The 13,230-nt window shown below is 57.7% G+C and overlaps 1 protein-coding gene across 1 annotated transcript in view; it reads right to left on the reverse strand.

Moving 5' to 3' along the window:
- The window catches only part of CACNA1S (calcium voltage-gated channel subunit alpha1 S), a 69,275-nt gene that overhangs the window by 24,937 nt on the left and 31,108 nt on the right, over positions 1 to 13,230 (reverse strand). The window contains exons 11-20 of the mRNA XM_046679932.1: positions 11,719 to 11,944; positions 10,558 to 10,765; positions 9,481 to 9,601; positions 8,512 to 8,626; positions 7,341 to 7,434; positions 6,542 to 6,611; positions 3,851 to 3,983; positions 3,079 to 3,208; positions 2,202 to 2,261; positions 514 to 620 (exon numbers count right to left, since the gene is read on the reverse strand). Of these exons, the coding sequence (XP_046535888.1) occupies positions 514 to 620; positions 2,202 to 2,261; positions 3,079 to 3,208; positions 3,851 to 3,983; positions 6,542 to 6,611; positions 7,341 to 7,434; positions 8,512 to 8,626; positions 9,481 to 9,601; positions 10,558 to 10,765; positions 11,719 to 11,944 (1,264 nt within the window). The remainder of the gene's footprint in view (positions 1 to 513; positions 621 to 2,201; positions 2,262 to 3,078; positions 3,209 to 3,850; positions 3,984 to 6,541; positions 6,612 to 7,340; positions 7,435 to 8,511; positions 8,627 to 9,480; positions 9,602 to 10,557; positions 10,766 to 11,718; positions 11,945 to 13,230) is intronic.

A 13,230-nucleotide genomic window follows, 5' to 3' on the forward strand; every position in this document is an offset into this window, starting at 1 on the left:
TGCTCCAGCCCCCACACCTGCCTCCTGCTCCAGCCCCCACACCTGCCGGCTCTCAGCCTGAAAACACCGCCATCTTCCCCCACCCTCCCCGGAAGCCGGGTATGTCAGACTCCAGGATCAGCTGCCCCTGCTCACGGGGCCAGTTCTCTCCGTGGTGCACCATCAGCACTATAAGGGATTTCTCTACCATGGCTATGGGCTGCCTCTCCCATCCCACGGAGAGCGACCCCAAGGCAGGGGCTGTGCTCCCTGCAGGGCAGCTGGGGGACCACCCGCCTTCTCTCTGCCCTCCCTGCTCGTCCCCAGCACACAGCTGTGCCCACTTAGCACTGTCGCTTCAGCCCTGTAGGTGATGACCCCAGGGGACCCTCATCAGTGGCCCTGAGAAACCCTCCCCTTGCGGCTTGGCGTCCACCAACGAACAACGGGTGGGCCTCCTGCTCTGAAGCCCTGGGATGGAGCCGAGGTGGGGGGGGGGGGTCCATGCCAGGGCCAGCCCCTGCCACTGCTCACTCAAGTCCCATGGAGATGAGGGACACGGCCACCACCACCAGGTCCAGGATGTTGAAGTAGTTGCGGCAGAAGGAGCCCTTGTGCAGGAAGGCGCCATAGGTGGTCATCTGGGGAGAGAGGAGCAACCTGGGTGAGAGGAGCTTAGGAGCAGGCCTGTCCTGCAAAGAAGGGCTCGTGGAGGGGAGATTCGCCTCCGTCCGCTCCCGGAGAGCACGCGTGGAGGCCAGCAGTGGCCGGAAGGTTCTCTCCTTCACTCCCCTCCTGGCCGTGTCCTAGGCCTCCCCCAGCTCTCTGCTCTCAGTTCTGGAAGTGTGGGGACCTCTTATGCCAGCCGTCGCTCTCTGAGCCCGTCTCTTTGGTCAGAGGCCATAGGGAGCCCCGGTCCTCTTCCCCGCGGAGCCACAGAGCGCGGGAGCCCAGGCCCTCCTGCATCCCCGGGGGACCTGATAAAATCCTGCCCTGCCTCCTCCCTGGAAAGCGTCTTTGGAAGTCACCTCCGCCCTAAGGATGGCTGAGTCAGGCTGGGCGCCCCTCAAGGGCCTGAGATCTTCACCAGGCCCCCACCCCCTCTGCCTCCTGCGTCCCCGTCGCTCACCTCTCGGCTTCTTCCCTATCGTCTCTCATCGTCTCCCAGGCCCTTTGCACAAACACATGATGCTCTTAAAGGCTGATGGGGCTGAAGCCTTTCCTGGCGTTCAAGGTGATTTCATCTCAGCCCACCTTCCCAGCCTCGGAAGGCAGGCCTCCCCATACGAGTGCCGTATCCCAGCCAGAGGGGCCACTGTCCCCTCTCTGAGCGTGTCCCAAACGTCTCTTTACAACACATTTGCCATCGCTCTGATGGCCTGCACTGCCTCTGCTGTCCCTCCCTGATGAAGTCCTGTCTAACGTCCAGGTCTAGCTCGAATGCCACCACCTCAGGAAGTCCTCCTGGACTCAGGGAAGCCATCACCTCCCTCTGCTAAACTCCTTTAGTAGTCGGGGCTCTGAAATAAGGGGCCGGCCTGATTTCGTGCTGCAGCCTGCTCTGGGCCTGCTCCTCCCACACGGCTCCCCCTCCCCTCCTTGTTTGTGAGGAAGAATGAAGCTGGGCAACTGGGTCTCAGTCACAGATGGGTCCCCCCTTTGCCCCCAGACCCTCCACTGTGATGGTGTGAATGCAGCAGGTCCACCTTGAGAACAGGAGAGCAGTGAGAGGCTGTAGACAGGGAGTGGGAGGCACCATAGGGCAGAGCTATCAGCCCAGGACAACAGTCGCTTCTCTGGGGACTCCAGGAGGGAGGGGCCTTTGAGCCGTCAGTAACAAAGGTCTAGGAGGAAGTCACAGCTCCCCGGGTCTACTCTTGGGCCAACTGTGCCTCCAACATGGAAGGAAAATGCCCAAGGCCTCACAGACATGGACCGTTATCTGGCGAGTGGTGCGCAGGTGGCAGGCTTGCTGTCCTTCACGTCTCCACCCAGCCACCTGCTCACCCGCTCGCCGCAGCTTATGAGCCGACACCCCATCTGGTCGTCTGGGAGCTGTGAGTCTTTCCCTGCTGCTCTCTGCCTTCTTCTTCTCGCTTTTTCCCCATCCCTGCAACCCAGCCCCTGAGTGAGTGCAGCGTGCGTAACTTACAGCCACATCAGGTCTGGTTCCCTGGCCCAGAGACACCCCTCGCCCAGGCTGTCCCGAGGCCTTCACTCACCTTGAGGACAATCTCCACAGTGAAGACAGAAGTGAACGCGATGTCAAAATACCCAAGGATCTGGTGACAGGGCAGGGGAGAGAGAAGTCAGTGAGAGGAAGGGAGAAACAATGATATCATTGTCTTCATCACCATCATCATTACCATCACCATCACCATCACTACCATCACCATCACCACCATCACCATCACTATCACAACCATCACCACCATCACCATCACTATCGCAACCATCACCATTACCACCATCATCATCACTACCATCACCATCAACACTATCACCATCACTATCACAACCATCACCATTACCACCATCACCATCACTACCATCACCATTAACACTATCACCATCACCACCACTATCATCATCAACATCATCATCACTATCATCAACATCACCATCACTACCATCACCATCACCACCATCACCATCACTATCACAACCATCACCATTACCACCATCACCATCACTACCATCACCATCATCACCATCACCACCACCACCACCATCATCACCACCACTACTGTCACCACCACCATCACCACCACCATCATCAACACCACCAACACCATCATTGCCATCACCACTACCACCATCATCACCATTACCACCACCGCCACCATCATAACCATCCCCGTTCTCATTAAAACCCGGCAACAAGAACCCGTCTGCACCATGTGCTGTGACAACACTGTTCAGAAGGAGTGGATTGGGCAGTCTTGGCTCTTCAAGGATTTAAACTCTAAGAAACTCTGATGCCTACAGCCACATAAAGGAGACAGCTGAATTCTAAGCACCAGAGTGAGGTGTGCAGGTGGCCTAGGCCCGGAGTGGAGAGGGGTGTTGATCTGGCAGAGGGCACGGGCCTGCCATCACCTGATTCCTCACAGACTCGGCCCGGATGGGGTCCTCAGCAGCCAGCGCAGCACTGCTGAGCAGAATGAAGAGCAGGATGAAGTTGGTGAACCAGGTGGCATTGACGATGCGATGACAAAAGACACGGATCCTGCGGGTGGAGGAGGGGCGGGGAGCCGTGAGCTACTGGGCGCTCAGGCCTCACCAGCCTCTGTCCTGCAGAGTGACACTGGATCCCTCCCTCCCAGGGCAGTGGGAAAGGATAGCCTGCTTCTGGGTGGTCCTCTGGCTGGACACGCAGGGGCCCTGCCGCTCACTCTCTTCCATCAGCCTTAGTCCCACCTCCCAACCAAGACCCTCCAACCACCTGCTCCTCCCCCAACACTCCACCACCACCCCACGGCTTTCCCACCCAAAGAACGGGGCAGGCTGGTCTCCATCCATGAGGCAGATGGATGAAACTCCATGGAGACTGTAGTCTAAGTATATTTAACGGTAAAATCGTGAAGCCAATGAGAACTACAGCTTCCCGCAGCTCCCACCCCCTTGTCCTGTCTAAAATTGCTCTTGGAGAGGAACCAATGTCCACAATCCCTCTAGGTGTAAGGAACTGATACGGTTTAAAGCATTGCTCGTCCCAGAGATACTAGCATTTTAAACAGGGCGCAAGATCTTTAGCTAAAGGAATGAGTTTCTCATGGTGTAATTATAGGCCCAGAGAATCGGGAGAAGGAGGCAGCCCTCTCTGAGAGCCCCGTCAATCACCCTGCACAGCAGCCAAGGGACCACCCACTTGTTGGTGGGGCTGAAGATGAAGAAGGAGCTGGCTTCTGGAATGGGCACTGCCTTCTCCTTCAGCTGCAGCTCAGCCAGGGGGCGTGGTCGGGGGCTCACTGGGATCTCGGGCTCATCTTCTTCATCATCCCCTGTGGGGAAGGGAGAGAGAGAAATCGGGGGCGTCTTTCCATCCTTTACTGCTCCCCCAGCTTCTGTTCTCTGAACCCAACCATGAAGCCCAGCAGCCGGCAAGCAAAGGTGGCACAGGCCTGTGCAGGACACGAGGATGTCAGCAGAGTCCAGCCCAGGCATCTCCCTTTCCCCGCAGCAAGCAGGTTTGAACTGCCAGGAATAAGTGAGGCAGGCCCAGAACCTTCCAGAAGTGGGGCCAGGAGCAAGGCCAAGGAGCCTCGCTGTTGCATCTTCTGTCTCGGGGCTGGACTCACACCATCTCAAATGCTCACAAACGGCTGAGGGATGGGGGACCCTGCTTCGATGAGACCTGGATTCTGGTCCTGGCTCGGCCCCTGACTGGCTGTGTGTGCTGGGCGAGTCTCTGTCCTTCCTGAGCTCCAGCTTCCCAGTTTGTGAAATTGATGAGGGGTGGAGGCTCATTGAAATAAATGGAGGTTTAGGTCCTCTCCTGGGCTAGGATTCTAAAAATAGCATTTCAGGGAGGAACCGCCAGCTTGAAAAAATAGTCAATATTTCTTGAGCTCCAGCCAGACCCCAGTCCCGAGGCAGATCCTGGGGTGGAGAGGGGAGAGGAGGAAGAGAGGGACCCACCCTCCAGGCTCATTTGCTGGGTCTCATGGCCTCACAGAGGGAGCTGAGTGCTGGAGGTCCTCAGCTCCAGCGGGGGGATCCAGCGATGAGACCAGGGGGCACTGTCAAAAGCTGGGGTGCCCCTCATATTGCAGCTCTTGCTCAGTCCCTTGGCTCCCTGAACCCTCAGCCACCTCCTCCGTACCCCTGCCACCCCCGGGCAGAGTCCCTCAGGGAAGCCCAGGGCCACTGGATTCTGCTCTCTCCATCCTGGCAGCCTGCACAGGTTCTCAACTCCACCAGAGACCCCGTTTCTTCTTCCTCACAATGAGTGCCCTAAGATGACACGTCTCACCTTGTCCCAGCTGCCAAGGACCCCAGAGGCACAGCTTAGGCTTAATCACAGAGACTGTTCCTTCTTATTCTTTTTTTTTTTTTGAGGAAGATTGGCCCTGAGCTAACATCAGTGCCCATCTTCCTCTACTTTATATGTGGGATGCCTGCCACAGCATGGCTTGGTAAGCGGTGTGTATGTCTGTGCCCGGGATCTGAACCGACGAACCCCAGGCTACCAGAGCGGAACGTGTGAACTTAACGGCTGCACCACCGGGCCGGCCCTGAGACTGTTAATTCTTAAACTTAGCATATTTGCTTTCTTTTTCCCCCATAATTCTGATTTCCTCTGTCTGTGCCCACTTTGTTAATTTCCTTGTACTTATCCTATGTTGTCAGCCGTTGCACATTCTTTTTGGAAAGAAGGAGGATAAACGTACTCAACTGCCTTGGTAAGAAATCTCTTCCAACTGCCCACCCCACATCCCCACATCCTCCCTACCCTCCACCCGCCCCCACTTCTTCCAGTCCCTTCCCCTTCCTCCCACCGTGGATTTCCTGGATCTGCCACCCTCCCACCTGGGCATCAGCCACTCCGTCTGCTAGGTGGTGGTCATTAGTTGAAACATTTCAGATGAATTATTCTAAATCCCAAACATCCATCTCTACAGGAATTGGAAGCAGTATTATTAGTCTTATCTATACCAGCTCCATTCTCCCCACACCTCACTTTGCAAAATCCTTTTGTGTATTCATTCATTCATTCATTCATTCATTCATTCAATCGAGCCCCCTCTGGGCTAACACTGTGCCATTTGGAGCACAGAAAGTGCCCCAAGAGCTTATAGCCACTGGGACAAACGGATGCTAACTGGCTGATTCCACAGATAGACGTGGCCTCGCACCCGTGACCCAGCGCTCCCGAGGACCCGTGATGAGCTAAGAGAGACCCCAGAGCTCTGGGGCACGGGGGCTCTTCCAGGCAGCCTTTGAGCATGAGCCCAGTGGGCTCTGCTCCCTCCATGTGTGCCCTCCTGGGTACAGAAGAAAGCGGTTTCTGCAGCAGCCACTGGTCATTTGCATTTACGAGATGTGTGTTATTTATCCATGGCTGTGTCTTATCCATCCGCCCTCCCACGCTGCCCTTGTCTCCATCCAGATTTTCCCACAATGCAAGTCACGGTTCTGTCTATCCCTGTCTCAGTCCGGCCCCCAGCCCTGCTGGACACTGGATGGAGAGGACCCTGCCCATCTCTTGCACCACGTGGTTGGATGCATGTTCATCTCTATCCGCTCTGTGTGGGAGGAATGCAAGTCTCGTGGACCCACGAGACTCTGTGCTCCTTGAAAACGGTCCTCAGCACTGAAGCTCAGAGCTGGCACGCCACAAATACTTGCTGGATTTGATGAAAATAGAATGTGTGGATGTTTCTATCGTGCATGTTGGAGGGAGAGGCCGGCTGGCAGGTAGCTTACTTGCATGACGAGGTGCAGTGGGGATGTCTCTATGTCCTGGTCCCTTCGTGGAGGGGTCCAGGCGGGGGACACACAGGAGATGGTGGGTGGGGAGAAATCACCCCAGCAGCCCCCACAATCCCGGGAGTCTCACCTGGGAAGTCAGCCGAGGGGTAGGGATCCTTCACCTCGTTGACATTAGATTCAAACTCATCGACTTTCAGCTGGAGGAAGGAACACAGTGAAGACGATGAGGAAGAGAAAAGCTGTGGTTTCCACTTACTGGACATTTACTGGAGGCCAGCGTAGGTTTCGGCTCTTGTGATCGTCCCTCCAGCTGGAAGGATAGGTAAGAGGATCATTCCCCTTTTACAGATGAGAAGCTGAGCTCAGAAATGTCGGACAAGTTGCTACCACGCGGCAAAGCCAGGACCCCAGCCCGTCTGAGCCTGTGCGCTACACCCCTGCTTATCTCTCCAGAAGAGCTGAGCCCCCCAGGCCAGGATCCCCACGCCCAGTTCTCTGACCCTTTGAGCGCCGCTCCCTCTGCCTCCAGGAAGGCTGAGCAGAGCCAGTCTGGGACAAGCGGAGCTGGGAATGGGGGGAAGCCAGCCTGGGCTTCTCAATGGAGCAAGGGCGCGTCACGTGGTGGGGTGGGTGGGTGGGGGGAACACCTTGACTGGGTAGGAAGCTGGAACTCTGAGGAAATCTGGTTCCCAGTTGGGGCATCTTTGCCTCTCAGTACCAGGACCCACTGCAGGAGCTGTAGCCATTGGCTCCCCTCAGCGAGTGGAGGGCGATGCCAGCCAGCACCTGGCTGATAACCAGGCCGAGAGCCACTGTCCTTGCTCCCAGCCCAGCCCCCCAGCAGCCTAGGCACAGGGCTGAGCCAGGGGACGTTCGGAGTCCCTTCCCCATCCTGCCTCTGAAAATACCCGACAGGAAAGTCTCACCTTGGCAGTGGTGGGGATGCCCTCGCCCTTGGGTTTCTGTTCAAGCTTCTTGGCCATCACTGACTTCTCCTCCTCTGACTTGTCTGGGAGACCCCTGGGTTGAAAAACCAAGAAAACCCGAAGTGGAGGCCCAACTAGAAAGTTCTCGGGGATCTGCTCAGCCTGCTGACACCCTCGGGGGGATCCCGTGCCGAGGGCCCAGGGTGCTCTGTGGAGGAGGGAGCAGCGTAGGCCACCAAATGGAGGGGGCCGTGGGCCCCGGGCAAGTCCTTCCTCTGCGACCAGAGGGCATGAGGCCCAGCTTGGGGCCGTGGCTATGTGTGGCTCACTGGTCAGCCACACTCAATGTCCCTTGACTGGTGATGGGTGGAAAGGGGCTTTGCAGCTGGGTCATGAAGACGCCACAAGTGGGAGCATGGTTTGGACCAAGATGGGGCTCAACTCTTTGGAAATGTCTGGTCTCTCTCCCTTTCTCTTCCCATCCTGCCTCCACCAGGAATGGGCAGGCCGTTCCAGTGGGCACAGGCATTGAAGGCAGGCGGCCTTTGTCTGGAACCACTCAAGGTGGTGCTCCCGCCAGCAGCCTTGGCACCTCCTGGAGCTGGTTAGAAATGCAGGACCTCGACCCCATGCCCCACTGCCAGCATCAGGGTCAGCATTTTAACAAGATCCCCAGGGACTCGTCTGCAGTTAGCTAGAGTTGGAGAAACACCGTCCGGAAGACCAGTCCTGCTTCTACCCCCAGAGGAGGCCCCAGGCTACAGAGAGGCCAATGACAGACGCGTGGATGGAGACAATCGTAAAGGCCACTTCACAGATGGGATGCCTGAGGCTCTGCAAGGGGAGAGGCCTCCCTCCAAGAAGCACAGGGACTCTGTGGTGGGGCTGGGAGAGTTCCCGGACCCCTCATCAGGGTACCCGAGCCCGCCCTGCCCAGCTCTGCCGTCACATGGCCTGAGGCCTGTCTGGTGGTTGACTTGCCTCTAGCCACCCCCCTCTAGGGACACCTCATAGGACTTCAGCCACCCCTGGACCTGCTGGCTGCAGAAATCTGCCCTCTGGGTGGCTCAGACCCCGTCCCTCAGGCTCCAGGGAGCCGCCTGCCCAGAGATGGGAGGCCACCGCCTGGCGGAGCATCCTGGTCCCTCCCTGCCGAGGACACAGCACTCACTTGGACATCTTCCTGCGTTTTTTCTCCTCCGCCTTGGCCTTCTGGGCAGAAGTCAGGCTCTCCGCCTCGGCCAGGTTGTCCACGGCGATGGCCAGGAAGACATTGAGCAGGATGTCTGGGGGCGGCCAGCTAAGGAGCCTTGGCTCGTGGGAGAAGGAACCCTCCAGGGCCAGAGTCCCGCCCTGCCCGCGTGTTGGCAGGACTTAACCTGCCCCCTTGGTGGGGTCGTTGGAATCCCTCTTGCCAAGGTCACCCTGTGGGAGGGCGTGGGCCCAGGGACACGGACGAGCATCCTCAGGGAGGCCTGCCTGCAGAGGGCGCCCGCGATGGGGCCTGAATCCACTGAGGCCTTGACTACCGTCCACGTCCTGGCCAGGACCCATCTCAGCTCCCAGTCTGGGCCAGGGGGCCAGGGAGGCACTGCAGTGAGAATCACGCTGGGCACACAGGAGCGCAAGGAGCAGGGTCCCCTCCCTCCCCCTACTCGTAATACCAGATTCCACGGGGCAGGGGGCACTGTCGCTCTCTGCCCCGTCCACCTCACCTCCCATGTGCTCGTCTCATCTCTCCGTCTGCCCAGGCTCTGTCTGCCTGGCTGTGGTCCCTCCACATCTGCCTCCGAACCTTTGGCCCAGGCCGTCCCACCATCCTCACTGCTCCTCCTAGCCTTTCCTTCCTCCCACCTGCTCCAGGCTCACCCACCCTTCTGGGACTATTCTTCCCACCTGTAACCAGTCAGCCCTGTGGTTCTCTAACCTCCCGGCGGGAGGAATCCTCCTGCAGCTAGACCTGCTCTCGCCGTTTGCTGTGTCCTGTCTCCCACTCCCCCATCAGCCCGGGAGCTCCCCTCCGTCCAGAGGGCCTGGGGCCTGGCAAGCGGGCACCGTGACCCCCGTTGACCCCCGTTTTAAGCCCCTCTCCCAACCCCCCTCCCTGAGCTCTTCTCTGCACCCTGCTCCCAGGGGATACAGTTGCCACAGACGAAAAGGATGATGAAATAAATGCACACAAACATGCCGGGGTAGGACGGCCCGCCGTAGGCCATGATTCCGTTGTACATCACGGAGTTCCAGTCCTCACCTGTCAGGACCTAGAGGGAGAGGGGGCCATGGTGGGGGGACACGGATGGACTCGAGAGCCTTCTGTGGGGACTGCATCGTCCACAGGCCCCTCCAACTCTGCCAATCCCCCCAGCCCTTTCCTCCTCGCCCCTGGCCCAGGGTGACAGGTCCCTGCTCTGCTCCCTGCACCTCTTCCAATGATCGAAAATCTCATCCTTGGCTCTCTAGGACCAAGGAGTTGGCCCATGGGGTCACCGTTTCCCCGAGCCCTGTTCTTGATGCTCGGGCTCAATGTGCAGCACCCGCCTGGGCCTCCTGCCATTGCAGCCGCCAGAAATAGTGTGAAACGTCAGGTGCCTTCAAAGACACGATGCCCCGTGAACGAGGAGAGAGAGGGTGAAGCCATCTGTGGGTCCAAGAGATTGTTTACACTGCCCTTCCCCACTGGTAGCAATGAGGTGGTGTTCCTCATGCGTACTGGCTCCCAGGGAGGGGAGCGTCTCTGGGTCAGCCACAGCCGTGCTCCCTGGCTGACTTCTAGGGAGCGTTGGCCGAGCCGTGCCTCTGCCGTGAGCAATGATTTGTGTTTCTTGGGGGCTTCTGCAGCTGTGGGGAGGGAGAGCCCACCCTGTCTGACTCTGCGCTGAGAGATACGGGCTGCCCAGGGAGAGACAGCAGGCACCTGCACTGCCAGCCCGCCCCAGCTCCGTGCACTCATTAAGTACCAACCTACTGTGGGCCAGCACTCTGCTGGCACCAGGGACGAAGACAATAGGACAAGCTGGGCACAGCTCCTAGCCTCAGGAGCGTGGAGGAGACAGACGCGCAACCATCCCAACGGAGAGAAGCACGGGGGCTGATGAGGCAGCCCGGAGAGGGGCATCGCACTCAAACCAGCAGATCAGAGAAGGCTCCCTGGAGGAGGTGACGCCCACCCTGACCTTGAAGGGCGGGAAGCGGGCCTCGGCACCCGCGCGCAGCTCACCTGGAAGACGCTGATGAGGGCCTGCGGGAAGTTGTCGAAGTTGCTCCGCCGCACCTCCGTGTCCTCAAAGTCGTACCTGCCACCGAAGAGCTGCATGCCCAGCAGGGCGAAGATGATGATGAAGAGGAAGAGTAGCAGGAGCAGCGAGGCGATGGAGCGGATGGAGTTGAGCAGGGACGCCACCAGGTTGCTCAGCGACGTCCAGTACCTGGGGGAGGCGGGCCACGGGCTGGGGAGGAGCCGCCCCCTCTCGCCCGTGTTCGTGGGGTCTGGGTGGTCCTGGGGCAAGGCTCAGGATGGGTGGGAGGCGGAGGAAGGGGCTGCCCCGGGCGGAAAGGCGCTGGAGTCACGGTGACGGCCTGCTGCCCCCTCCTTCAGGATGCCAGCTCAAACTGTCTTTTCACACTCGTCCGTGGGACTACGTTTGACTCTGGTCCCACCACCAGGACAGTTGCCCCAAGAGTAGGACTGCTTCTCCCTTGCGCGCCCTGGATCCCCTGTGCCCAGCGGGGTACCTGCTCCTGTGGGTGCTCCATCAACCCCACAAATCCTTCCCCTCACGCCCGCCGCCACCCCTCTGCTCTGCGTCTCCTTCCTGCTTCCAGCTCCCTTTCCCTATGCTCTCCCTCCCTCTCCCCTTCCCCTCCGTCTTCCCTCCCCTTAGTCTCTTCTTTTTCTCCTTCCTCCCTCCTTTCCACGCCCCCCCATCCCTGCCCTGCCCTAGGACAATGGTAAGAGGTCAGAAGAGAAGAGAGGACTGAGGTCAGAAGGGGACAGTAATTTCTCTGCAGAGAGGGAGGTTCTTTCTTTCTTCTTTTTTTTTTTTTTTTGCTTGAAGAAGATTAGTCCCGAGCTAACATCTGTGCCAATCTTCCTCTATTTTTTTTGCATGTGGGATGCCTCCACAGCATGGCTGATAAGTGGAGCAGGTCCACACTCGGGATCGGAACCCGGGAACCCAGTTCCAAAAAAGAGCGTGGAACTTTAACCACTCAGCCACGGGGCCGGCTCCCTGGGGAGGGAGGTTATTTCAAGGAGGGAGGGACAGCCTAGACAAGGGGCCACAGGTGGACTTGTAGAGACCCCGGGAAATGAGATGGGTGTAGACCAGCCCAGGGCTCTCCACGTGGCGCCCCCGGGGCCCAGCCGCCCGGCGCTCACTTGGTGATCTTGAAGATCCTGAGAAGGCGGATGCAGCGCAGTACGGAGATGCCCAGCGGGGTCATGGCGCCCGACTCCACCAGCAGGACCTCGAGGATGCCGCTGCACACCACGAAACAGTCGAAGCGGTTGAAGATGGACATGAAGTACTGGCGTAGGCCCAGTCCGTACATCTTCATCAGCATCTCGATGGTGAAGACGGACAGCAGCACCCGGTTGGCAACATCTGTGGGGCGGACCCTGCACGCTCAGCATCGCTCTCCTTCCCGGTCCTGCCTCCGAGCCTTTGCCTGGACTGAGCCCGCAACCCAGGACGCCCTCCCCACCTTTCCAGGGCATCATTCTTTTTCAATCCTCAAAACCTAGTAAAACGTGGCAAAATTTTGCCCATTAAAGGAATGTTAATCTAGATTTCTAAAAAGCGAAACCATGCTGTATATAACAAGAAGGGGTTTTATTACTTTTAAGTTCACTTAAGTTTAGTAAGCTCTGCCACTCCCTCATTCTGCACCCCTCCCTGTCCCCTGCTAGTGAGGGGTCCCTCCACCCATCGAAAGCCAGTCCGTCCACCCCTGCTTTGGCCTCCCCCACCCCCACCTCAGGAAATCCACTGGCGATGACCCCTTTTCTTCCTGTGTATTTAATTCTTCCTTTCAGATGGATTCTCCCATCGCCACTTTAAAATGCCCGGTCTCTCCCACTTTCCCTGTAGCTCCCACTCGTCCTGTCACAGGGAAAATTCCAGGAAGCGTTACCTACTTTGACCTCTTCACTTCTTCGCTCCTTGCCCCATCCGCTCTTCAACTCACACCTAACTGGGTCCCCCTTCATCGCTCCACCAACAAACTCCCTCAGGGTCATCAGTCACTTCCCTGTGCCCAAATGCAGTAGGCATTTCAACCTGCGTTTTCTGACCTCTCAGGAGCAGTAGGCACTGCTGACCAACCTCTTGCTTTCTCAAACATTCTCTTTCCTTGGCTTCTGTGATTCCACCTCCTTCTGGATTCCTCTACTTCTCCAGCTTCTCCTAAGCTGCATCTGAAGATGCATTCTTTATCTAATTGTTGGATGCTGGACTTGAGCCGTATCCTTGAGTATACGCTGTGCCCCGGTGACCTGGCGATGTCATCTAAGACCACACTTCAACTGCCATCCCTGCCAATGACTCCCAGATCTTGACTGTTCAACTCAGAGCTGTCTGCTAAGTTACAGACCTATTTTTCCATCTGCCTCCTTGACACCTCCATTGGGATGTCTCCAAGCCACCTCAGACTCAATATGCCAAAGACTAAGCTGATGGGTGCTGCCCATCTTCCCCCACCCACTGAAAATACTTGGTCAATGATTGTCTTCCCCATCTCAGTTAGGTGGCATTACCATCCATTTATCTGCATAGACCAGGAACCTCAAATTCATCTCTGACTCCTCTCGGTGAGCACATTTGGTCATTGATAATGCACATTCAAGGAGCTCTCAAGAAGATTGGGTGCAAAGAATGAATGGATGGATGGA

The sequence above is a fragment of the Equus quagga genome, chromosome 12, assembly GCF_021613505.1.
Source record: "Equus quagga isolate Etosha38 chromosome 12, UCLA_HA_Equagga_1.0, whole genome shotgun sequence".
Taxonomy (NCBI): Eukaryota; Metazoa; Chordata; class Mammalia; order Perissodactyla; family Equidae; genus Equus; species Equus quagga.